The sequence below is a fragment of the Gopherus evgoodei genome, chromosome 23 (genome assembly GCF_007399415.2).
Source record: "Gopherus evgoodei ecotype Sinaloan lineage chromosome 23, rGopEvg1_v1.p, whole genome shotgun sequence".
NCBI classification, from domain to species: Eukaryota; Metazoa; Chordata; order Testudines; family Testudinidae; genus Gopherus; species Gopherus evgoodei.
The window spans coordinates 9,113,995-9,141,238 of NC_044344.1; the positions used below are offsets into that span (position 1 = coordinate 9,113,995).

At 42.5% G+C, this 27,244-nt stretch overlaps 1 protein-coding gene across 11 annotated transcripts in view; it reads right to left on the bottom strand.

The window, feature by feature from the left end:
- TANC2 (tetratricopeptide repeat, ankyrin repeat and coiled-coil containing 2) overlaps window positions 1-27,244 on the bottom strand; it is a 617,479-nt gene that overhangs the window by 153,081 nt on the left and 437,154 nt on the right. For all 11 annotated transcript variants that reach the window (XM_030541301.1, XM_030541300.1, XM_030541298.1 and 8 more), the window contains 2 exons: window positions 14,929-15,077; window positions 5,532-5,718 (listed from right to left, as the gene is read on the bottom strand). In XM_030541301.1, the coding sequence (XP_030397161.1) occupies window positions 5,532-5,718; window positions 14,929-15,077 (336 nt within the window). The remainder of the gene's footprint in view (window positions 1-5,531; window positions 5,719-14,928; window positions 15,078-27,244) is intronic.

The following is a 27,244-nucleotide window of genomic DNA, read 5'->3' on the forward strand; positions in this document are numbered from 1 at the left end:
TTGTTCAAAATTTCCTGCTAAATATTTAATAATTATTATTTGGAAAATATGAAAAAGTAGGGAAAAACCCATTTCCTTACATTTTGTACAAATTTTGTTGGAGAGAAAATAGTAAGAAAGCGTTGAAAGTGTTACTTGAAGAGAGAAAGTGACACCTTCACTTTTTAAGGTGTTCCCCTTCCACTTTTTTACTGCTTTCCCACAATTGTCAAAATTTTCCATGGGAAAACTGGAATTTCCTGCCAGAAAATTTCTTAAAGGGATTTTTCCTGCAACTTTTTTGTGTGGGGGAAAAATCCCATTATTGCAGCCTGCTCTATGAAAAACAGTTGACTCAAAGTCAACCTATGAAAAACTGAAGCCTTGTTGGTAGGCGATGGAAAAAACTTTGCTAAACTCTCCAACCTATTAGCCTCATCAATGACTAAGGGCATCAACTCACAGATCATCAAGGTGATGTGGCATATTAGGATCATTTTAGATGCCTCACTGCTCTACTCATCTACATACAGATTGCCACAGTGGTGAGAAACACCTCCACTTGACCAAGAGACTTCACCTATTCCTCTGAGATGAACATCTCCACCTGTGGCAATGTGCAATTTCATCACCTTCACGTTGGATTTTGCAACTCACTCTCATCTGGGGATGGATGGAACCACTACAGAGAATGAAAATGACATAGCACATAGAAGCACACATCGGTTGCCACAAAGACTGATGAAAACACACCACACTGGTGCTTTGCAAGCTCCACTGCTTTCTAATTCCTTGAGTGCTCAAATTGGTCCTAACTGACAGGTCTGATAATGGACTAGGACACTCCGTGAGACTCCAGCACAACAATACTTCACAGGGATGTTGCAATTGGACAGACTGAGATTCTGACTATCAAGCACTGGGAATAGATAACGACATGTGATTGTGCAGTAACTCCATCTAAAGTTCAGTAACCCACAGTGATACATCACTCAGAGTACTTTTTAAATTTTCATTACAAGAATGTGCAAGCAAAAGTAATACAAACAATGGTTCTGGGAAGTGGAAGAGCTGAAATTAAACTCAGGTTTCCTGACCAACCATGCAAAACACCAATGATTAGGAAAACTAACTTTCTTAAATTAGAACCTGTTTTTTAATATATAGATGGTTGAAAGGGAAAAGAATTCCCTTAGCAGGAAGAATATACAATATTTGAAACATGACAAAGAGCTACTGAGCTAGAAACATCCCATCTGATTTTACATAGAAATTGTTTTTCCTCCAACTGCGTCTTTGCAGGTGTTGAGTTGAAATAAAATATACACATTTGCATTCGAAGTTCTCCCACATAAACATGTATTGCAATATGCAGAGGGCACTAATGAAACAGTCACTAAAAATCTGCTAGACAGATACATGCAAGGGACGCAACCATGCAATTCTGTGTTAAAGTCATCCTGGTTCTTCATTGAGGCAAGTCTTGCCAGTGGTTGAGCTAAAGAAAACTAGATAGACTTTTGGGAGCACAAGTGGAAGCCTGCTCTCCTAAAGGTTCAGAAAAGTCACAGGTATGGGATACAGAGAATCAGCCATGGGGCATGCAAACTCCGCAGTCCAAGGGACTGTCCCCTTGCTAATACTGTCCTTGCGGTGGCCAAACACTGGGGCTGGATACACTGAATAGAAACTATTTCCTTCTAAAACAGAAAGAGTATTTAAGGTGAGAGAAGCAGTTGTCTCATGGGAAGGCTCAGGCTGTTGTTGGGAGGAAAAGACATGGGCTTATGAAACCAGAACACCTCTGCCCCAAGGCAATTCTCATAATTACTCTAAAATATGAGACACAACACTGCTAGGCTAGGAAGGTTAATGCAACTGTGATGATTGGAGGAAGCTTTGTACAATATATGGATTCTGGTTGATATTATGAAGTTATTATGCAGTTGTTACTATGGCAATTGCTGAGTCACAAATGTCTGTCTCTGTGTTCACTATTGCTGAGAAACCTTTAAGCATTTAGTACGAGGGACAATGGTGGGTCCTTAGAACTCAACCACTGTCTATTCAGGTGGAAACATCTAAATGACAATGGATAGGCTGCTGCCTAGGAGCAGATACTTCCTCCTACTTATCTCCAGGAAGGGGGAAGTAGAGAGTGGAAAGTTACCAGTAGGACAAAGAGACAAAGGTATTGGTGGTGAGAGATATAACTAGAGAGGCTCCCAGACGGTTTACTTTCATAGTGGGACAGAGGTGAGTATCCTGTTTAACTGCAGACTGGTCACAACCAGAGAAGGTACCATGTTTCAGAACATAAGTGATGCGCTACAGCAAGACTTGGGACAGTCCCAGATAACTCTGACCCCAGCCCAAAGAGTGCTCTGGAGTGATAAGGAAATGGAGGCAAGGAAATGCATGCAGGGTTTATTATTTTTGTGTCAGTCTGTGTCTTTCTTTTGCAACTAAGTAAATAGCAGTGGTTTTAGAATCCTGTGCAAAGTCTGTCTTTGTGTTATATGTATTACACTATTCATATGTCCCTTGAGAAGACAAACTGTGGGCTCAAAATAGGCAAAACTGGAGTTCTGGGAGATGGTGCGTTTAAGCTGTGGGATAGACAGGGGGTGGGTGTCTGAGGAGTCAGCACTAATTCTAAGGAATGGGCAGGTGGCTGAACCTCTGAGGAGGGGATGACAAACAGAAGATCTGCACCTTGAAAATGTGCTTGGGGTCCTAGGACACTGACAGTTCGCTTGTAATGATGGCCATAGATCAACTGCCAGTGAGGGAAGAAAGGGGCAGAAAAACAGGATTTGTTTTTTGTTCACTTATCTAAACTTACTTACGTTAACTAGGAGGACATGGGCCTCTCTCCTACGTGAGAGGCTACTGTCTAGCACCAAGATCTACCATCTTTACCTTGTTCACATCCTTACTGGACCCCCAAGCCAGCTATGCTACCAAATTAGCACAATAACTCACACGCGTTGTGTGTGACAGACACTGGAAAAATCTTACAAGTAGTGTTCGCTTATCTATGCCTGCTCCTTGGATCTTCAAGTGCTTATCTCTGTGTGTATTACACATACGGACGACAGGCAAGCAGTACTGAAATAGGAGGCACGTACGAGGATTCAGATGGTATAGATGTCTGTAATACTACAATTCCAAGGGCTGTGACAGCATTAGAGGCTTGGACCAAAGCAAAATGCTTCACGAAAGTGTGGATGGAATTCTAGGTTGCTGCCTTACAAATGTCCAGCATAGGCACAACTCAAAGAGATGCTTCTGAGCTCACCTGTGCTCTAGTGGAATAGGTCCTCACCCCATCTGGGGAAGGGAAATACCCCAACTGATTGGAAAGCAGGATAGAGTTAGAAAGACTCTGAGAAGTTATCACTTGTCCCCTGCTCACTCTGCTATAGCAACAGATAGCAATACTTTCTCTTTATGAAATATAGAATAGCTAATTATTGAGACTAGAGTGCACTAATTGCTGATAGGCAGACCCACAGCAAGCTAAGAGAAAGACCCAATGTCTTGAAAATGAGGAAGTAGATTCCAAGGGCAGAATGGACCATTGTAATCATAACACAGGCCACAGAACTTCCTCAAAATAATTCCAAGAACAGATCTTTTAGAAAAATATTAAATCTTGATTTTAAAAATTGTCAGTGACAGAGAATCCACGACAATCTTTGGTAAAGTGTTCTAATGATTAATTACCCTGTCAAAAATGTACATCTTCTTTCCAGTCTCAATTTGTCTAGCTTCAATTTCCAACCGTTGGATCATGTTATATCTTTCTCTGCTACACTGAAGACCTCATTATTAAATATTTGTTCCCCATGTAGATATAGATTATAATCAAGTCACTCCTTATCCTCCTCTTTGTTAAGTTAAATAGATTGAGCTCTTTGGGTCTCTCTCTACAATTGACCAACATCCTTCTTGATGACACTGGTTCTGTTGTGCCCAGACAGAGAACTGCTTCCATTTGGCTAGATAACGTTTTTAGAGCCCTGCAAATCTGCAGATATTCACAGACCATTTTTGCTGATTGTGGATCGGATGCAGATACAACTGCACAGGACTTTACTCACTAGTGGAGGCATCCCAGGGGGCACAACGCACTCAGGGCCAGTGGCCAGCAGCTGGGGGTAGGTGAGAGTCAGGGCTGGCCAGTACCTGCTCACCATGCTGCTCCCTGTCCAGCAGCTCGGGCCCCTTGGGCAGCATCAGCACTCCCACCATGGCCTGGCCCAGCAGCACTCCCAGCCCGTTGGCTCCCGGCACACCAGCTCCTGGGCAGGAGGGCCCAGCCACGGGGATTGAAGCAGGCAGGGCCCCAGTGCCCCACCCCTCCATCCCACTGTGATGCATCACACACTGCCGCTGCCATCTGCCATTGCTCGTGAGCCTCCAGGAGCAGCACGCAATGTGACATCCCTTCTCTCTGCCCTCCCCTCGAGACCCCCATCCCCACAATGCCTCTTACCCCCAGTCCCCACCCTCACACTGCAAGACCCTGCCCCCCACATCCCGTTGCTAGCCCTTGTGAGACGGCTTGCTGCTGTGGGTGTGGATGCAGATACAGGTAAAAGATGGCTAGCAGATTACAAGCTGGATCGCGGGTTGATTCCGGAGGATGCAGAGTCACATTTTTGTATCTGTGCTGGGCTCTAAACATTTTCTGGTAGAATCTTTCCTGCTGTGATTATGAACTATTAGGTCTCCAAACATGAACACTCTAGGTCTGACACCAATCCAAATGCCAAGACATGAGATGAAGAAAGTCTCAAGGCTTTCTCTGTGAGGTGCTTCCTCTGTCAGAGCTTTCATCCCTCTCAGGTCTGGAGTGGGAAAGAGTGACACATGCAGCACTTGGTGGAGATATGTGTCTTGCCAAGGCAGTGCTGGTGATGTCACTAATTGAGAAGGAGTGAGGACAACAGATGCAGTTTTTAAATCCTGGAATTCTGGACACAGTCCTATTCCCAAAGGGGGGATGGGTCCCCAGGGTGGGGAAAACTAAGCTACACTAATGAATAAAATATTATAAAACACTATACAACATCAATAAGCTATATACAGTTATATTGACAGAGATGAAGACAATGCAAGGCTAGCTTCAGAAAATTCTGACTCAGGCCATTTCGTGGTAAGAAGGAACTGGAGAATCGGTCAATCTGTACATCCCCATACAGCAGTGGTGCTGAACACAAGGAGATCCAGGGCGCAGGCACAGAACAATGGACACTACTTGCAAGATTTTCCACTCTTCGGTGCATGCATACCTACGTGTGGAATACAAATAGGGACCAGCACTCGAAAAGAAACAATCCTTCCCACCCACTTAAATGGTATAAATCTGAATCACGCTAACATGTCCTGTTTAATAGCAGGAAGACAGACCCAAAAACTTACTCTCATGCAGTGCCTGCTAAACAAATACACAGAATCATTCAGAATCATTGCCTAGGTTAGTATTTGGGGGTAGGATGGGGGGAAAGAGAGCGAGCGAGAGAGAGAGAGAGAACACTACTCACCTATGATACCACTATCTCTGCTTTCCAGAGTGGATGTAGGGCTGGTAACAGCCCCATAGTTGCAATCCTTGGCTGTAACATTTGTACTGACTGGAGGGAGGGTGGAGCAGGGACTACTGGCTGGTGGCGAGGCAGTGCTGCTGGTCAGCGTAGAGCAGGGACTTATCCGCTGGGTTACTGCTGAGGTCTGAAAAATTGAAACCAGGAACACATCACTCACCACGATCAATTACTGTGAAAAAAATGCATCTGTAGCTCACACTAGAGAATTTACCCTCTACAATAAAGAATAAGATATGTTTTATGGCTAAAAATGAAAATACCACGATGCTCAGCCTCTACGAAAAAAGCAAAAATATTGACAATTTGGTTTTAATTTCTTTTATGCACTGCAAAAATGAAAGATCCTCAGTTCTGAATTCAACAGGAAACCTGGTGAAGTTTGCACAAACTGAGATTTACCATATAGTAATTTTACTGCTTATGTCAATGTTTGTCAGGAAATTTTAGCTGTTAAATTTCCCTGTTAGTATTAAGCTGCGATAAAAACAAAACAAAATAATATTACCTGGAAGGAATGATGAGGTAAAACTTTTGCTTTCCACACAAGCAAAGAAACTTCTAGTGACAATTATAGTGCATGATCTGACCTGTACTTAATGCTTATGGCAAGAAATAACACAAACAGGAAATCTGTGCCATTTCCATCTGGTCAGAAATCTCAGTTGGCTTGCAATTTTTGTTTTGTGAATGTTTCTTCCATTTAAGAAAAATAACAATGCTTTAACACTGAAAGAGGAAGTGCCAAGTTCCACATCTAAATGAAAGAAATTCTTTCCCCAGAAGAAATGCTTTCAACACCAGAGGCTGACTTCTCATACTTTACAGTAGTGAAATACTGACTCTGCAAGGCAAAACAAGGCAAAAATATAGCAGCATGAAAAAGATTGCATTTTAAAAGTTATTTCTGAAAGAATCGATAAGAAATTGTGCAAATGAATCCCACTAGAGTTAATATATTTAATACTATATACAGAGATCATCTATTAGAAGAGATAAAATCTGTATACATTGCATTTAAAGACTAGTAGTGATGAAGCTGAAATTCTCTGTATCAGGCTACATGTTCAAAAGTGATCTGCATGCTTCCCTGAGAAAGAAAGATCTCTTTTCTCAAGATAAAAATTTACTCAGTTTCACCCTATCCTAGAATACCTGTACATAAATAAGACATACTGTGGTGAATTACTGAGTACAGCAGGTTTCAGATAAGGCTCACTAACCATAAACAAGTGAATGTGGTCTCATCCACCAAACCTAATGACTTATTAAACACTAAAGAGTGCCTACATCAGGCCATGCACATACAACTTTGTGGTTTCTTGAAACAAACATAACTGGAGGTAGCATATTTTTCACAAATAAATTAAAAACCCAGCTTTAAAATCTCTCCAACTCTTGATTTTGATAAGATGCTGAATCCCTTGCACCAGAAACAAACTTGATATGCTTTTAGCATCACTAAAGGAAGGCTTCATATTTCAAGTGCTAGTGGTGCTCATAGGCACTGCAGGAGTTACGGGGAGGCTAGAATATCTGTTACAGGACCAAATTCTGCCCTCAGACTCACACACATATCTCCCATCAACCTCGCTGTGAATTGTGTGTGTACCAATGGTTAGATTTTCAGCCATAAACTTCTATTTACTGTCTCTATAAAACTTGCCTGTTCAAATTTGTTGGTCACCAGGGACGACAGCAGCAAACTCATGTCATTTGGGTTGTAGATTAGCCTTACATCACAGTCCTCAAGGTAAAGTTCCTGTATTTTATCCACTAAGTCCCTGCGCTCTCATTTAGCTTCTAGACACAAAAGAACATTTAGTTCCAGCTCAAATACACCAGTTGCACTCAGTAGCTCAGCACCATTGATAGCCTCTGAACAGACGGATTCTCTCCAACCATGTCACTATAATAAGGGCAAGTGACTTCATTTCCTAACAGCTTACTAAGCACTGCAGTACGTGGTTACTTCTCTTTGCAACTGTCTCTGCTTTCCGATTGAAACATTTAGTCCCCTTGTACAGTAATGTCTTGCTTCTTGGTAAAATGCTATTGAGGTGGAGGAAATCTCAATAGGCATTAACTTTAATGAACACTTGCTTACTTTACAAGGGATACTTTTATAATAGTTATAGAAAATGTACCTAACTTTTTAAAAATATCATTTGATCCTGGACTCGCTGGGCAAAACTGAACACTGAAGCACAGTGCTTGCAAACTACAGAAGGCCTTTGAAGTCTAACTTTTTCTTTTCAAGCTTGAAAAATGATTGAGAGTGACTTTTATAAGTAGGACATGTGAAAGATTCATTGTCTTCTAAATTAGAAGGCAGATCCCATGTGTAGCTAGAGGGGAGCTATCCAATTTGTCACAGAAATCCCACTGTGGCTTGTGAAAATGCTCGCTTACTCAGATGGCAATCACCAGACATTTGAGGGAAAATAGAGCATCGTGCACAACAGGTGGGATTACATAACTCTAAAAAACACAAGGACTGATTCACCACTGTATTACTCTAATTTCATGCTAGTGTAACTCCACTATTTAATCATAACCATATACCATCACAGAACTGGAGTAACACATGGTGAACCAGGTATGCAGGGCCGGCACTACCATTTAGGCAGCCTAGGCAATTGCCTAGGGCGCCAGGATTATTGAGGGGGCGGCATTTTGCCAGGGGGGTGGCAGGCGGCTCTGGTTGACCTGCCGCGGCTCCGGTGGAGCTGCCGCAGTCATGCCTGCGGACGGTTGGCTGCTCCTGCGGCTCCAGTGGACCTCACACAGGCATGCCTGCGGCAGCTCCCCCGGAGCCATGGACCAACGGACCCTCCACAGGAATGCCTGCGGCAGCTCCACCAGGGGGTAGAGAAATGGCTGTGTGCCTAGGGCGTGAGAAACCCTGGCGCTGGTCCTGCAGGTATGTGATGTTCATCCAGACAGACCACCATGAACATGCTTTTATAATAATTCCTAGAGACTGCTATATACTGGAAAGGAGGACATCCAGGCACTTCCAACCAGCTTATATTTAGAGATGATAGGGAGGATTTTTCTTAGAAAATGTTGATTCATCAAAACAGAAACTTTTCATGGCAACATACCAGTTTTGATTAAACTTTCATCAGAAAAAGTTTCTCAGGTCCAGAATGACATTGCTGCTCAAAACCACAGAGACTCTCTACCCTAGAAAAGCCAATAGCCTGGTCAGGAGGACACTCACCTGGGACATGGCAGCACAGAGATATGAACTGGGGTCTCCCATATCATAGGTGACTGCCCTAACCACCAGGCTATTGGATATCCTGTTGTATTTCTTGGTACATTTTCATGAAAAACTTCAAAAGAATTTGGTTTCATCCCAGTGCGAAACAGGAACATTTTTGAAATCTTGAAAAGTTTTGCAGAAGGGGAAAGCCATCTCCCATACAGCTCTAGTTATAATTCCCCTTATGATCTGATTCCTTATAAAAGTAGTCGTGTATGAACATTTGCTAAATTTCTGCACTCTTTTTATTCCTTTATCTTTTTAGGTGGCTGCCATGAGATCATCTTTTGAAGCATTAGGAACAAACCAACATGGTTCCCCTCCTCTCCCTGCAAAAGGCACACGCACACAGCAATACGAGTAATGGATGAATATAACACTACAAATGTTGCAAACTAAATACTTCACACTCTAGAAATAACAGTACTCGACTAATGTGTCAATTTTCCCTACCTCTAAGAGCACTGCTCTTGAAATATTTAGTCTCCTAGAAACTACAGATTTAAATCTCAGCAAGGTTGACTTAGCTCTTAATAAGCACATACACTTCATACCATAGTTTCCTGTTTTGGTTCCTTCTGGATTACATTTTAAAAAATGAAATCTATTTATTTTAGGTGGTTATAAGAAGACAGGCATTACCAGTAATCGATTTAAACTAACAACCAATCTCTGACAGCGATCAGTAAAAAGATGCTTCTAAGGAAGGTGTAAAATCACCTTAATGGACAATTGTGTAACAACATGCTCACAAAGAGAATTTTTTTTCCTAACTGATACAGCTAGTGGCTGAGCACAATGACTTTTATTCCTTTTTTAAAAATCCTAGTAAGTTTAACTGTAGATATTCTTATTATTCATATAAATGTTAAATCTTCTTTGAGATCTACGGATTTCTTTGCCTTAATAATATCTTCTGACAATGAGTGCCACATGTTAAATTATACATTGTGAAGAAACATATTTTCTTGTAATATCTTTTATTGGACCAACTTCTGTTGTTGAAAAAACAAGCTTTCAAGCTTACACAGAGCTCTTCTTCAGGTCTGGAAAACATATTCAGTGTCACAGCTAAATATAAGGTGGAACAGATTGTTTAGCATAAGTAGTTAACACATATTTCAAGGGACCATTCAACGTGAAGTGGCTGGTTAACAGCCCTCCAGTCATAGAGGGAGAGGAGGGGAGGGGAAGGGAGATGGGAGGGTGTGTTATTGGGTTATAGATTGCTGAAATAAACCATAAATCCAGTTTCTCTATTCAGTCCATGATTATTAGTGTCTAGAAAAGTTATGAATTGAAGCTCCCAGGTTCATTTTTTGAAAGCCCTCTATAGGTTTCCTTTAATCACGAGGACTGAGAGGTCGGATACAGAGTGATCACTTTGTGAAAGGTGTTCACCCACAGGTGATATCGTGTTTTTGTCTTTTATCATTTTCCTGTATGAGTTCACTCAAGAGCATAGCGATTGTCTGGTTTCACCCACTAATTGTTATTGGGGCATTTAGAGCGCTGGATGAGGTAGGGTTTCTCACCTCTTATTTGTCTGCTATAAATTTTACATTTCTATCTTTTTAACCTTTTCTCAAAAGGAAATATTTCCAGGCCTCAAAATATTATCATTGCTCTTCTCAGGATCTTTTTTGTTTCTGTTAAACCCTTTTTGAGATGAATGAACAGAACTAAGTAATCTGAGCTACTTAGATACATCTATTGCCCCAAGCAACACAGTAGCTATATGCCAGTATTCAAGGTGAGAGTATTCCAATGTTTTTATATAGTAAGACTATAACATTTCTATCCCCTTCCCAGTGCAACCTAACATCTAGCTCACTTTTTGGATCACTGTTGCATGTCACGCAGATATTTTCTTTGAGCTGTCCTGGATGCCAAAGGTCTTTTTCCCGAGTTGCTATAATTACTTAGAATCCATCAATAGATACGAGCAATATAAATGGTTCCTTCCAATGTGTAATACCTACAGTACATGAATTGCATGTTTCTCAAGTGCATAGTTCTTTAGGGCCTTTCAAAGTTCCAAATGGTTTTCTCTGTCCCTAACTAGCCTAAATAATACTGTGTCATCCATAAAATTTAAATATACATTTCCATTTATAAGACAATTCTGTATTTTCAACATTGTTGCATCATTTACTGTTATTTTTCAACTAAAGCATTTGAAAAAGTAAACTTTACTATACTGCTCTCATATTCCTAAAGTTTGTTAAGAATAGGAGAAAAAGGTTTTACTCTTTGACATTTGTGATCTCTCATTAAAGGTACGTCTTCACTACCAGCCGTATCGGCAGGTAGCAATCGATTTCTCAGGGATCGATACATCGCATCTCATCTAGACGCGATATATCGATCCCCGAACGAGCTCCTGTCGACTCTGGAACTCCACCAACGCGAACGGTGGTAGCAGAGTCGACGGGGGAGCCGCGGACATCGATCCCGCGCCATGAGGACGGTAGGTAACTCGATCTAAGATACTTCGACTTCAGCTACGCTATTCACATAGCTGAAGTTGCGTATCTTAGATCGATTTTCAGCCCCCTAGTGTAGACCAGCCGTAAGGAAAACATGCTCAAGTAAGAAACAGTATATAAAAAGCTGCAACTTCTTAGCAATGTGGATAAGAAAATGTGTCCCTTGCTATAATCAAAATAACGCACTCGAGTGGAAATGCAATGTGTTGGAATTATAAATTGGGACAGTTTTAGCTAAAAACAGCTTTATTCCTTATCTTCATTTCACCTCAACATTGGAGAGATTGCAAATAATTATATTCTCGTTTCAGAGGGCAGAGCATGGTCAGAATAGCAAGCAGTCGTCTAGTTCTAGCTTTTTACACAGAGGATGCTTTCACTGCTCAAGCCACATAAACTAATGAATTAAAATCTAGAAAGGGCTTTTCTTTCTGAAAATTCAAGTGCATAATGGTAGCCAAAGTTTTAATCAGATGTCAGCATCTTTTCAAATTTATCTTTGCAAACCCCAGCAACATCACTGCATCATGATTTATGCTGAAGAATTAACTCTCGGAGGGCTAGTTTAGTGGGATGGCAGCAGAGCTGTGACGTGCTGCAGCACAGAAGGGTCTTTACTTTGGGAAATACTTAGGAAGATTCCCACTCTTAGGCCAGGTCCACACTACACATTTATATCGGTACAACTATGTCGCTCGTGGTTGTGAAATATCCACACCCCATGCACAATGCAATCATACCAACTAAGCCCTGGTTTAGACAGCACTATATCCAGGGCTGCCCAGAGGGGGCAAGTGGCGCAATTTGCCCCAGGCCCTGCAGGGGCCCCACGAGCCCTGGCTTGGCAGTGGTCGGGTCTTCGGTGGCATTTCGGCAGCGAGGGGCCCTTCAGGACTGCCAAAGACGCGGAGCAACTGAAGGGCCCGCCGCTGCTGAAATGCCGCTGAAGACCCAGACCGCTGCCAGGTGAGTACAAGTGCCGCAGCTCCCCCGCTTTCCCCCTAGATCAGTGGGAGAACTTCTCCTGGTGACATAGCTACTGGCTCTGGGAGAGATGGATTAACTATGCCAATAGGAGAAGCTCTTCCATTGGCATAGGAGCGTCTTGTCTGAACACGAGAACGGTGCAGCTGCACCAATGCAGTGTTTTAAGTGTAGACCTGCCTTCAGAGGGATGTGGTTAGAGGTAAGAGACTCACAAATGCAAGTCACACAAATGCCAGTGGATTCATACAGTAAGACTGACATTAAACTTGGACAAGGCTGTTTGACAGTCCTCCTGTCCGGAAGAGGATTGCTGCAATCACACCTTCAGAATAGGGGGGAGAGAAATTCAGTTCCCCAGGACTCCATTTAGACTGGTCATCAGCAGCTTAGATGTGGACTTTAGGGAAATATGCAGCACTGACAGAGGAGGCACTGCTCACAAAAACAAAAACCCCACAAAAAATTTAACATGGTAAATTAAGAACTTGGCTTTTCTCTATCTTCACTAAGCACATGATTGTGTTCAAAGAGCCTCGAAAACTTTTTCATGCAAAAATTGGTGCAGAGCCCAAGATATCAATCTACTTCAGAGTGCAACTGTCACTGCTGTCTCTGTAAAGATATTTTCTTTTACTTATTCTTAAAGGCGTATTTTCAGAAAAGATGGGCTTTTAATTAAAAAAAAAAAGCCAACAAAAGGAACCATTTATAGTAGAAATCTCTATTCTGCTTTGAAGTATTCAATTCAAATAAGTGCCTGTTAAAAATACACTTTCTAACACAATGTATTATACAGTGCATTTCAAAGAGAGCCAACAAAACGTACACAAAAAACTACGTGAAATCATGAAAAACTTAATTAATGTGTTAAAGAATAAACATTTTACTAAAATCCATCTTCTCTGCTCCAAAGAGACAAGCATGTTAACCCTTTGTCCCACTTGTGTCACGGACTGCTCAAAAACACTCATGGAAATCTATGACAACACAGAGCCAGCCCCTTCTTCCCCCACCAAATTCTCCATTCCCCCTGCAGGCCAACCTCTTCACTCCCTGATGCTGAAGGAATACAGCTTCCTTCCCCTCTAGGTTAGTTGATCTACAGCTGCCACTCTTCTTTGGACATCCATAACTTGGCTACTAACTCTACCCCATCTACTTACCTCCTCCCACTGCTCCAGCTTTTTCACCTACCTGATCCAGCCTACTCTCTTGCTCTGGCACCGGCACTACTCACCTATCTGCAAGTAATAGCCTCCCTTTACTTCTTAAAAAATTCAAGAGGGAGTAAATTCGATAGTGATATGCACCGCTAAAAAGGATAGAATTTATTTTTAAAAATTCTGTTCAGTGGCAGTGTAAAATCAAAGAGCAAAGAAGGGTGCAGAAAACTTCAGTCTGAAGAAAAGGAGCTTTCCTGAATCACCGGAAAAATAAAAAATGGCCAATCACACTTCAGAGATGCAGACAAATTTATTATTCCAGTATCAAGTCAGTCCAAAGAGGAAACAAAAACTACATGAGAGCTTTTATTTTATCACAAAGACAAGCTAGACAGTCATTGCTTTGTCAGCCTACCAAAGAAGATGTAACAAGAAAGAAAAATAAGCCTTTAAACAACAATACATACTTCTCTCTGTGGTACTAGCATGGCCTTTTTTACCACCATATCTGAGCACCTCAAGGTCTTTAATTACTTATTTTTCACAATAGCCCCAATTTTCACACAAGGAGCTGAGGCACATAGAGACTAAGTGACTTGTCCAAGGTCACACAGTATGTCTGTGTTAAAGCAGGAAATTAACCTTGGATCTCCTGAGTCCCAGGCTATCTTCAATTAACAGACTCTCTTTTTTTCCGGTTTTCACTCTTACCCCATCACATCTCAGTTTGGTCGAAATGTCCTTAGCTTATTCACTTCCCTGTGTGGGGAGTGAGTCTACTGTCCAGAGCAGAAGACTAGGCGCGATTACTACAGAACTGGGATCCAAAGTCCTTAATCAGGCAAAACTCCCATTGAATTTAGTGTTCACCCAGCGCCCGGCTGCTTCTCTGTTCTTGAGACATCCAGAAAGTTGAGCTAAGTTCAATGAGTATTTGACAAGAATAAATTTGGCATTTGTATGTATTTTCAGCTTTGAGCCATTTCAATATGTGAATATCAGCAAGTCATGTTAGCAGCTATAAAATTAGGATACTACTACTTACCTGCACTACCAGGGGATTTACAAGGCTTATTTAATGTTTCTAAAGTACTTCAAGGCCTCACAGGAAAGGTGCATAGAATATGAATTATTTTGATCACTATTATCTAATATGGTAAGAGAAGTTATTGTCCCTTAGCAAACTTGCAGCTCAAACAGGAAAATGACAGAAACTATCACAAATGGCATCAGCTGATCCCACAGTATTGCTACTGTGTAATTATGACCCACGGTTTAATAATACGGTATTATCATCTTTTCCCTTTTGTGAAAATCATTCCATCTCTACCACACACACACCATGCGATAATTACAAAAACTCATGTGCTACATCACAACCAACCAATCATTGCTGTACATTTGTAATGCCGAAGGAGATCTCATACCTGATTCTCATCCTGCACCTCCATGCTGTACTGTGGCCCCGGCTGCACCTCTGTGACTTTCTCTCCAAGGAGGAAGCCCAGGCGAGTCATGAGTGTGTTTGCTGCCTCATCTACGGATGGAGGGGGTCCCAGCTCCTGCTCAGTGTCACCTGAACAACAAGAAAAACATAATTTATGATGGAAACTGTTTAACTTTACTATTGTTCACCCACTGTTTTAATGGCCACAGCACTCCACTATACAGGTTTTCAGGTCACACACATATCTTCTCTGTCTCACTCAACATTATTTGCTGGACATTCATTGGTTTAAATTGTCACCATGAATTTCTTTTAATACTACCCTTTATTCCTTCTCTCTCTGCTTATTCTCAACATGTCACTTTAGGCAAGATGCAGACAGTCATCCCTTTCCCCGAAGTTCATGACAAAGCCCTCTAGGCTCCACCAAGAGATGGGACTTTGCTAAAATGCAATCCTGAAACCATTCTCCTCTCTCACATACACAACCAAATGAGTCACCTCTATGTCACCATTTGTAGAGCACTCATGACTGTATGTGAATTGTTTGATATTCTGTTAGCAATGCACTCAAGTGGCATTCATACCAGTAGGTTCACAGTTTTAAGCAGCTGAAATTCATTATTTCATAACATGAAGGGACTTGTTTAAAAACTGATCTATTGTTCATTAGGAAAGGTAGAGTAGACCTCAGACAGGTCATGCATGTTAGTTACCCGAGGTATAAAATGCACCTTTTTTTAGCAGTGAGGACAAGTCACCGGACTATGTGCTGTACTGGAGACTGGTTTTGGGTCTAAAAGTGCAAACGAAGGGACAGACTGCATAACAACCTCAATTAATTTCATGCATTGCAGTGGTGCATGGAGAAAGAAGTTTCTTCAGTAGCCAGGTCCAAACTATAAAGCTCTACATAGATCAAACCAGTGCCTTGAATTACACTTGAAAGCAGAGGGGAACCCAATGCAGTTTGCTGAGCACAGGTGTAATGTTTTCATACCAGTCCATTCCTCTAGCCAAGCAGATTGCTGCATTCTGGACTATCTGAATGAAACAGGATTGAAATACATCAGGCTGAAATGCATTATTATGATTAGTTAGTTTCAGCAGTACTTCCAGAGTACACTGGGTACTTTCTAGAGTTTGTGGCAGAACAGCTGGTTTCATTGTCTCAAAGTAGAAACTGCTCTCTAAACATTCAGACCTTGATCATTTGAGTCTGTAGGTTTAAACTTGCATACATTCTTCTGTTCTATATTAACCTTAAGAAGCCTGCAAGTGGTATAAAACTGTCATTTACCTCTCAAATAAACAAACTGATGAGCTTATTCCAAGTCATGCATCCCACGAAGTGGGTATTCACCCACGAAAGCTCATGCTCCAAAACTTCTGTTAGTCTATAAGGTGCCACAGGTCTCTTTGCTGCTTTTAGAGATCCAGACTAACACGGCTACCCCTCTGATATTCTAAGTCAAATCACCTTGAAATGGCTTGATGTAGTCTCATTATATGGAGGATAACAGATGTCTGCACAGTGATTACAAGTATAATTCACTTGAAAAATTCTGCGGATGTCACAAAACACGAAAAAGCACAATTCAAACAATTTATAAATGCCAGCCAAGCCCCGAGCGTGTCAAATTTACCACAGAGTCACCAAGTGTTATTTTATTATAACTTTCAAAGTATAAAAAACTTGGAACTCAAGCAAGGTAGCGTAATACTGGATTATTCTGCCATGTTTTTTTTTTTAAGTTTGAAACATTTAATTAAGAGACAAACCAACTCCTAGACATGGATGCAAGGGTAATGCAAAAAGAACCTGTTACCTCCCTTTCATAGATGATGGTAAAGTATAATGCCCACTCATTGAGTTCACTGAAAGGGCATAACCATTTTATCCTCCATCACTATTTAATCTATCCCTTGAATACCATGGACCAAATTTTGTAAGTAATATCCAATATATCAATGATAGCATCCAATTCTAAGCTCTTCTACATGCATGCAAGGCCACTGAAGTCAATGGGACTCTGTGTGTGAGAGATCAGAATTTGGCCCCTAGGCTGAAGTTCTGGTTGTGTGTCGTATCAACTTGCACATTTCTACATAAGCATTACAGTAATACAGTAATACTAGAGACAAAGCCAAAATATCTCTCTGCAACTCAATCCATTAGAAGGGAGTTGTGGGGGGGGGGGCGCGCTAGGAGCCTGTCATTTTATGTCTAACATGCTATGCATTATGTCTTCACAAAGAGGCAAGTTAGAAAGAGATTTCCATCTCACTGTGTGATTAGAAGGGGGTTTAAATTATGCCACTACTGTATTTTCAAAGGCACCACACTAAAAGGTAAACGTAATTTTTTCCCAAATGCAACACACAAAGAAATACATTTGATCAGTCACAATCTCTCCCCAACACCAACTCTGCCCTTTACATATTGCTAATCAATCAGTTTTAGAGCAGCAGAGCATTCTGCGTATTTTAACAAGGGATTTTGTGTATGTTTTTTTTTCTTCTTCAAAGTTTGTTTCTTGGTGACGCAGCCTCCAAAAAGTGCAGTAAATCCAATTGCAAAAATTAACCATTAGCTATGACCTGGCACTGAAAATGTTACATTATATTTATGTCTGTGCCCGGGCACTGAAACTGGTGGAAAGTGACTGGATGTTGAATTGTATACATACTCTGGAAGTGAAAAGGCATTTACATAAAGAGGGATGAACGAGAAGATAGGATTGGGCCCTTTCTTTACCTCCCCTATACTGTTCCAGGAAGGCTAAAGAGAGGAGATGTTTTTTAGTCCCCTTGCCTCCTTTTATCTTCATCACCTTCTGAAACCTTCTGTCCACCCCTAACCTTCCCAAGACTCCTGGTGTCCACCCCACACCCTTAAACAAAGTTGTAGCCTGGCTGCTTGTACTGGACTTCAGTGGTGAGCTATTGGTCCATCATCATTCCGTTGTTTATCTGCGATTGTATTCTAGAGGTATATCCCTGATTCTCTGGCAGGAATTCAGGATGGTGAGATGACTCGCAGAAGACAGGAAGTCCATTTTTTCCCTTGAGAGCTATGGATGAAATTCTTAGATTCACAACACCACAAAACACACAGCCTAGGGAAAGGCAGAGCTATGGTGATTATAAGCCACTTTTGCAGCCCCTCAAATCCTGGGCTGTCCCAGAAGTGAGAGAGACCCATGAAATAACTGAGGTAGAGCCCTGAGGATTACTTCCATTTTGACAGCCCATCACCGGAGCCTTTCTGCCCAGAATTTCCATGGTACTGTATGGGGGTCCCACCCTGACATATCTGATCTGTTAGAGTCTTTTGTATAAATAGGGTGCACACTCCAAATGCATACTGTATTTGTTACAAAAACCCTTATGAAATTTGTCTAAAAAGTAAATTACAGCGCAGCAGAACACAATGTTAAGTTACATGCCACGTAAATTATTTACAAGTGATGTACAGATTTTCGGGCAGGGAGTTGTATGCAGAATATCAATCTCAGAGTGAATATTCAGGGCAGAGTTTGTAAATATATTGGTTAGTGTGCATCATATATGCCATTATTTTTATACCAATACAGTATTTACCTTTTTCAAGATATCTGCAAGATTTCCTACATCCAAATACTGCAGAGCTCATGGCAGAGTTAACTTCAGTTAATGGTAAAGAGTCAGTTTTAAATGGCGATCACTGTTTGACCACCATGGCTCTGAATGGAATGTTAGATCTGCTCTGGTGTTTGTGACAATGGCCCCGATCCAGCAAAAACTTCAACATGTGCATAACATTCAGCAAGTGTGTAGTCCCATTGACCTAGCAGGACTCAAATTACATGTGTGCTTAAATGCTCTGCTGGATCAGGGCTGATGTCATTCTCTGGTTACTTGGAGGCAACGGACTATACAACCTGTCATTCTGCTACAGCTAACAGAGATTTCCCTTAGCTTAAGTGATAGGGCCTGGTTTTTGGACTAGGAGGCCCTTAGTTATAATTCCCGAGTTAAAGTAGTCATGGAATCAATACGAGATAGAACTCCCTGAAAATGTGATTTATTATGTACCAATAATGTGCTTGGTGCTGTACAAGTTACAAATGCAATTACAGTCCCTGCCCCAAGGATCTTATTTATATGCAACATTAACCTGAAAGGTTGGTCAACTTAACAATGCATATTGAAGTGACACATTCTCTTGCAGTCATGATCACTGTCCATAGTAATAATGGAGTTTGGTTGCTGAGGTCTACCACAGGAATTCTCAACCTTTTTCTTTCTGAGGCTCCCTCAACATGCTATAAAAATTCTAGGGACCAGTGGAGGGGGGGGCAGTAAAGGGCTCCTGACTTCAGCTGCTGGGATGGGGGCGGGGAGCACAACATTGGGGCTTTAGCCCTGTGGAGCACCAGGGCTTCACCTGCTGGCCAGAGGAAGTGAGGGAGAGATGTGCCTGGGGCATAGGCATAGTTTGACTTCTATTTTTGGTGGGGGGGGTGAGAGGGGGGCAGGGCCTGGAAGGGCTTGGGCCAGCTCTGCACACCAGGGCCCAGGGAGGGAGCATCACATCTACCCCCAACTCATCTCAGCAGGCCACCCCACCTGTCTGGGTTGGGATGAGGGTCAGGGGCACAACCAAAAATTAGAACTCAGAGGGGGAGGCTCAGCTCACAAAGTTTGAAAACCGCTCAGGGTGCAGACAGGAGGAACTTAGGGCTGTGTGCAGGCAGGGTGCAGTTCAGGGTGCAGGGAGGGGGTAGCCAGGGACAGTCTGCAGCTAGGGTAGTAGCTCAGGGTGCAGCGAGAGGTGTAGTTAGGGGCAGTGTGTGGGCATGGGGTAGCTCAGGGTGCAGAGTGAGGGACAGTTAGGGACTGTGTGCCAGGAAGATTGCGGTTGATGCTCCCCGAGGGCTCTGCTAGCCCCAGAGCTGGGTCCACCCACCCACTGGCTACATGAGCAGTCAAAAGGGGCTGGGAGCTGAGAAGCCACCATAGTCCTGGGCACCAGCAGCAGGAGGAGGAGGAGGAGACAGCGGAGCGCCGTGACTGCCTGCTCCATGGCACTGCATCAGCCAGAGCAGCCGCCACTCTAAGCTGTGTGGCTCCAACTTCCTGCCTCCGATCTGGCCAGGGAGGTGGAGCCTCGGGGTGGGTGGAGGGAGGTGGTGTGGAGCTGCCCCCCGGGACTGCACTGTTCTGGCACTGGCCCCTTGTGCCCCCCATCTCTGCCCATGGGCTCATAAAAACACCCAAAGGTCCACCTTGCCCAGTATCCTGTCTTCTGACAGTGGCCAATGCCAGGTGTGCCAGAGGGACTGAACAGAACAGGTAATCATCAAGTGATCCATCCCCCGTTGCCCATTCCCAGCTTCTGGCAAACAGAGGCTAGGGACACCATCCCTGCCCATCCTGGCTAATAGCCATTGATGGACCTATCCTCCAGGAACTTATCTAGTTCTTTTTTGAACCCTGTGATAATCTGGGCCTTCACAACATCCCCTAGCAAGGAGTTCCACAGGTTGACTGTGCATTGTGTGAAAAAATATATTTATTTTTGTTTGCTGCCATGGGCCCCCGGCTGAGAACTGCTGCTCTATCACATCACATAACAAGAAAAGATAAAGTACCTTTGTTATACTTGTCCACATTCTTAACTGAGGTGCAGCTATAACAAATGTATTGATTTCACAAAACCTTTCTACTGTGATGATAAAAATAACTGAATTTATTGTTTCCCTCACTGAAAGAAAAAAGGCAAAACTGGGTTGTGATAGAGTTATGATTCAATAATTCAAAAATAGCTAAAACATTTTGTGCTCAACTGCCAGTTCTGAGGAAAGCAGCTACTATTTAATATATAAAAAATATAACCAAAACATTATCTTTCAGGCATAAAGAGCATTTATCTCAAAACAATGGGAAAATTATATATGGTACAAGCACAAAAATAAACACACACATATATATATATTCTCCAGCTTTAGAATGGTGGTTGTTCACAAAGTGACGAAAAATGCCATCTGCCATTTCTATTTTTTAAAAGCAAGATTAGCTAATCCTTTAATACAGTACTGTGTTTAAAATTATATATCTAGCTTTAAAAGAATTTGAGCTTTTGAAGAATGTCTCCAACACCACCACTGGGACTTATACTGTAGTGTTCATGTATGGTGGAGGTATAGCTCCCAGGCAGAGCATTTGACTGCAGATCAAGAGGTCTTTGTTTCAAATCCAGGTGCCCCCTTTCCTTGTTTTTATATTTTGACTTCAGTAAAGTTTTTGATACCTAGATGAAACTGCTAAAAGATGAGTGCAAAACCGTTCCCAGAGAGTAGTTATCAGTGGTTCACAGTCATGGTGGAAGGACATAATGAGTGGGGTCCCGCAGGGATCAGTTTTGGGTCTGTATCTGTTCAATATTTTCATCAATGAGTTGGATAACGGTAGAGAGAGTACACTTATAAAGTTTGCAGACAATATCAAGCTGGGAGGGGTTGCAAGTACTTTGGAGGATGGGATTAAAATTCAAAATGATTTGGACAAACTGAAGAAATGGGCTGAAGTAAACAGGATGAAATTCAATAATGACAAATGCAAAGTACTCCATTTAGGAACGAACAATCAGTTACACACATACAGAAAGGGAAATGACTGCCTAGGAAGGAGTACTGCAGAGAGGAATCTGGGGGTCATAGTGGACCACAAGCTACCTAGGAGTCAACAGTTTAACACTGTTGCAAAAAAAGCAAACATCCTTCTTGGATGCATTAGCAGGAGTGTTGTAAGCAAGACATGAGAAGCAGGGGTGAAAGTAACTTACAGGACTTACTAGTACTGCTGGAGTCCTGAGGGGGCATGGCCTCATCCGGAAGAGGCGTGGCTTCTCAAGATTTAAAGGCCCTGGGGCACCAGCTGTGGCTGGGAGACCCAGAGCCTTTAAATCAACCAGGGGCTCCCAGTGAAGAGGTGACTGGGAGCCCGCAGGGACAAATTAAAAAGCCTGGGGCTCCGGCAGCAGGGGGGAACCTGGAGCTTTGTGGGGCTGGGGCAGGGATTTAAAGGGCCCAGAGCTCCTGCTGCTGAGGAGAGCCCCGATCCCTTTAGATCTTGGCCCCAGCCTGGCCGCCAGAGCCATGGCCGGGATTCAAAGGGCTCTGGGCTGCCCGCAGCTGCGGGGAGCTCTGAGCCCATAAAAATCCCCGCCACAGCCAGGATTCAAGGGCTCTGGGCTGCCCGCAGCGGGGGGGAGCTCTGAGCCCTTTACATCCCAGCTCCAGCCCAGCCGCCAGAGCCGCGGCCGGGATTCAAAGGGCTCTGGGCTGCCCGCAGCCGCGGGAAGCTCTGAGCCCTTTCAATCCCAGCCGTGGAAGCCAGTGCAGTCCAGCACAGCGTACTACTGGCTCTTGCCGGTACACCGTACCGGATCGGACCAGCTTACTTTCACCTCTGATGAGAAGTCATTCTTCCACTCTACTCTGCAGTGATTAGGCCTCAACTGGAGTATTGTGTCCAGTTCTGGGCACCATATTACATGAAAGATGTGGACAAATTTGAGAGTCCAGAGATTAGCAACAAAAATGATTAAAGGTCTAGAAAACATGACCTACGAGGGAAGATGGAAAAAAAAAGGGTTTGTTTAGTCTAGAAAAAGAGAAGACTGAGAAGGGACATGATAAAACTTTTCAAGTATGTAAAAATTGTTACAGGAAGAGGGTGAAAAATTGTTGTTCTTAACTTCTGAGGATAGGACAAGAAGCAATGGGCCTAAAATTGCAGCAATGGAGGTTTAGGTTGGACATTAGGAAAAACTTCCTCTAACCGTCAGGGTGGTTAAGTACCTGAATAAATTGCGTAGGGAGGTTGTGGAATCTCCATCATTGGGAATTTTAAGAGCAGGTTAGACGAACACCTGTCAGGAATGGGCTAGATAATACTGAGTCCTGCCATGAGTGCAAGTTGACCTCTCAAGGTCCCTTCCAGTCCTATGATTCTATGTATAGTGTAGTATCCACACAGTGAATTTGAAGCTATTTTTCTACTATGGAAGGAGATTTTACCCTGAAACATGATAGTTATGATAAGCAGCAGGTTTACTGAGTGGTTAGGGTTCAAACCCTGGACCCAGAGACCTCGCCTGAAATCTTCTTGTGTGGCATTGGGCAAATCATTTAGCTTCTCTATGCCTCAATTCCCCATATAAGTTTCTTAGATAGAAAGTTTCTGCATCTATATAGAAGTGGAAGAACATATTTTCTTCTCCCTTAGGAAGTCACGAACTGAAACAAAGGTAAAAAGGTTGAGGTTTGAGTAACAGCATAAGAGCTTGGGAATTCCCATACCCAAAGAGACAAAAGATTCATCTAGTCTACTACCCCACCTCTGAAAAGAGCCAATTGTAAATGCTTCAAATAAAGGAGTGTTCCACAGTATGCCAACATTTTTATGGCTGATTTAGAACAACGCTTCCTCAGCTCTCGTCCCCTAATGCCCCTACTCTACATGCGCTACACTGATGACATCTTCATCATATGGACTCGTGGAAAAGAAGCCCTCGAAGAATTCCACCAAGATTTTAACAATTTCCATCCCACCATCAACCTCAGCCTAGACCAATCCACACAAGTGATTCATTTCCTAGATACTACTGTGCTAATAAGCGATGGTCACATAAACACCACCCTATACCAGAAACCTACTGACCACTGTACTATCTATATGTCTCCAGCTTCCATCCAGAACACACCACACGATCCATTGTCTACAGCCAAGCTCTAACATACAACCGTATTTGCTCCAATCCCTCAGAAAGAGACAAACACTTACAAGATCTCTATCAAGCATTCTTAAACCTACAATACCCACCTGCTGAAGTGAAAAAACAGACTGACAGAGCCAGAAGGGTACCCAGAAGTCACCTACTACAGGACAGGCCCAACAAAGAAAACAACAGAACACCAATAGCCGTCACCTTCAGCCCCCAAATAAATCCTCTCCAGTGCATCATTAAAGATCTACAACCTGTCCTGAAGGATGATCCCTCCCTCTCACAGATCTTGGGGGACAGACCTATCCTCACTTACAGACAGCCCCCCAACCTGAAGCAAACACTCACCAGCAACTGCACACCATACAACATAAACACTAACCCAGGGACCTATCCTTGCAACAAAGCCCGATGTCAGCTCTGTCCACATATCTATTCAAGTGACACCACCACAGGACCTAATCACATCAGCCACGACATCAGGGGCTCGTTCACCTGTACATCTACCGACGTGATATATGCCATCATGTGCCAGCAATGCCCCTCTGCCATGTACATTGGCCAAACCGGACAGTCTCTATGCAAAAGAATAAATGGACACAAATCTGACATCAGGAATGATAACATTCAAAAACCAGTGGGAGAACACTTCAACCTCTCTAACCACTCAGTGACAGACTTGAAGGTGGCAATTTTGCAACAAAAAACTTCAAAAACAGACTCCAAAGAGAAACTGCTGAACTCGAATTAATATGCAAATTATATACAATTAACTTAGGTTTGAACAGAGACTGGGAATGATTGGGTCATTACACTAATTGAATCTATTTCCCCATGTTAAGTATCCTCACACTTTCTATGGGTCATCTTGATTATCACTTCAAAAGTTTTTTTTCTTCTGCTGATGATAGCTCATCTCAATTGATTGGATTCTTCCTGTTAGTACGGCTACTTCTACCTTTTCATGTTCTCTGTATGTATAAATATCTTCCTGCTGTATGTTCCAGTTTATGCATCTGATGAAGTGGGCCGGAGCCCACGAAAGCTTATGCTCAGATAATTTTGTAAGTCTCTAAGTCTCTGCCACAATACTCCTGTTCTTTTCATGTTTACATAATGTCTCTTACTTTGCAATGCTTATTGAGCTCCGGGATGACTTTTCTTATTTCAGCTAGTCGTTAGCTCTGACGTAGGGGGGCTGGTATCCTGCTAGTGTTGTCCTAGCTTACATTGCTGCACTTTCTATTCTTATTCACACACGAATCTATTCTTTTCAAAATGTTATTAAATTATTTGTCTTCAAAATATCTTGTACTAATGGTGTGCACAGATTAACTAAAAATGGCATAAAACACCTTTCCCTTTATCCATTTTTAATTTTTTACTTTTTAATTTCAAAAATTAAAATGACTCAGACTTGGAGTCTTTCAGCTAGTGGATATGGGGTCAGAACTGAGAGACTAGTATTTATGTGTTTGCTGCCAGCCCAAAGGCTTTGTTATAGATGAAGGTGAGAGACTAAACATATGAAGCCTGAGTTGCTGAGGGCCCCATCTCTCACTGACATCAGTAAGAGTCATTAAGAGTCCTTACCAACTCGCAATCCATCCGTCAAAAGGGAGGACTGGGGTGAGAGAGAGAAGAAAATTGTACTAACCACTATACTTCATTTTTTTAAAGTACAAAAATGAAAACTATTATCCCTGTTTTTGCACTGTAAGAACTTGACAACCTTTGGGATTCTTTGATACTGAACATTCCATTATTACCACAATGTTTTAATTAAATGAGATAAGACCAACAATATTCAAGAAGTTACAAAAGAAACTTAATCCAACTCTTACACGATTGATGAACAGGAAAGACACACTAATAGTTTCTGGCTTTTGTCCTGAATCTCCAGAAGTGACAGGTAGCTGTGCTCTGTATGACTCACACTGCTTTATGTAAGAGAAATAAATAACAGCTTTTACACAGATGTGAAACAGGTTGTCCCTCTGTAGATTAAAATACCACTCATATTTACACTATCTGGTGTTTTACTGGCCAGGTCAGAAGAATCTTGGAAGGAGTAAATCAGAGCATTGAAGTCTTAACTTTGCTGAATCCACAGATGGAATTCAGGAGCAGAAAAAATAAAGTAATTTCTGAAACCAGCATGGTACCAACATCCAGTTTTCTAGCATGGAAATTTTAAAAGTGAAGGCCTGAGTGAGAGCCCTGGGAAAGCACAGCCAAGCAGTACTAGCTCCTCAGACTTCTGTATTCACAAGTGTCAAATTTTACCTTGCAGCTACTCTTCCGCAAACTCAATGAAGTCTTTGAGGTTGCACAGCTGCAACTGAGGGCACAATAGCACCCAAGAAACCTCTTGAATTAAAAACAAACCTGCCTCCACAAGCCTCTGCAGCTGGTTGCTCTCCCTACCTTGTTAGGCAGCACGGCAGTGCCCCTGCTAGCCACCTGACAAACAAGATCCACAACACTGGATTGTTGATAAAGAGGAGAGTGCAATACTCTGGCTGGTTCTGAAAGCTTCAAAGAGCCTATGCGTTGCCAAACCTCTAGATTTTACTGAGAGCCTCATGATATTTGGGGCATTTCTCAAAGCCCCTGATCCTGAAGTCAAGTAATTATGTGGGAACCTCAGCTTTCATCAGAAAAAAAAAGATTCTAGCCCTCATAGCAGTGGAGAAAAGGTGACCCAGTCTCCTCCCCGTCTGGCCATTAATCTGGAAGGAGAAGGAAAGGAACTCCTGGAAACTTGGCAAAAAGTCTGCTAACTAGGAGGCCTGCTGGGGTAGGAGTGAAGGCAGAGGACAAGAAATGGATCAGTTGTCCAGGGAGTAAGAGAAGGTTAATTGGCTCAGGCATCTGGAAAACCTGAAAGTCAATTAGCTGGGGAGGGTCTGTGTTGCCTGTGTGAGGAAAAGGTCAATTGGATGGGATGGATATTGCAACAGAGGATGAACTGCTGGGTTTAGAGAAGCCATTTATTGATTGGGGGTACCTATGAGGCAGATGGATTGAATAGCAATTGGGCAGCAAGGTTACATAGGATAGACTCTGGGGGAGGCAGGCCAGGAGGAGGGGAGGAGAAGGGAGCAGATGAAGTATGGGGAAGAGGGGAAAAGTGTTTATTTATTTAGGACAAACATTTCAAAAGCACATAAGCAATTTAGGAAACCAAGTCCCATTTTCAAAAAAGACAGACACTTAGGAGTAAAAGTCCCACTCACTTAGGAGCCTAGGTCACCCATGAAAACGGGTTAGGCTCCTTAGAAATGTAGGTGCTTTTGAAGATTTTACCCTTTGGATTCATACAAAAATGGGTAATTATCCTTACACACTCACCAATTTTCCCATTTCTTTAAAATACAGAACAAACACCACATACTAAAGTGCAGCAGTATAATCCATTATAACTCATCATCAGCAAGCCAAGCAACTTGAAAGCTCAGATCCCCCTCTCCCTCCCCTTCCAGCAATTCATCCTATTTAAAGTGTCTGGGGAAAAAAGATG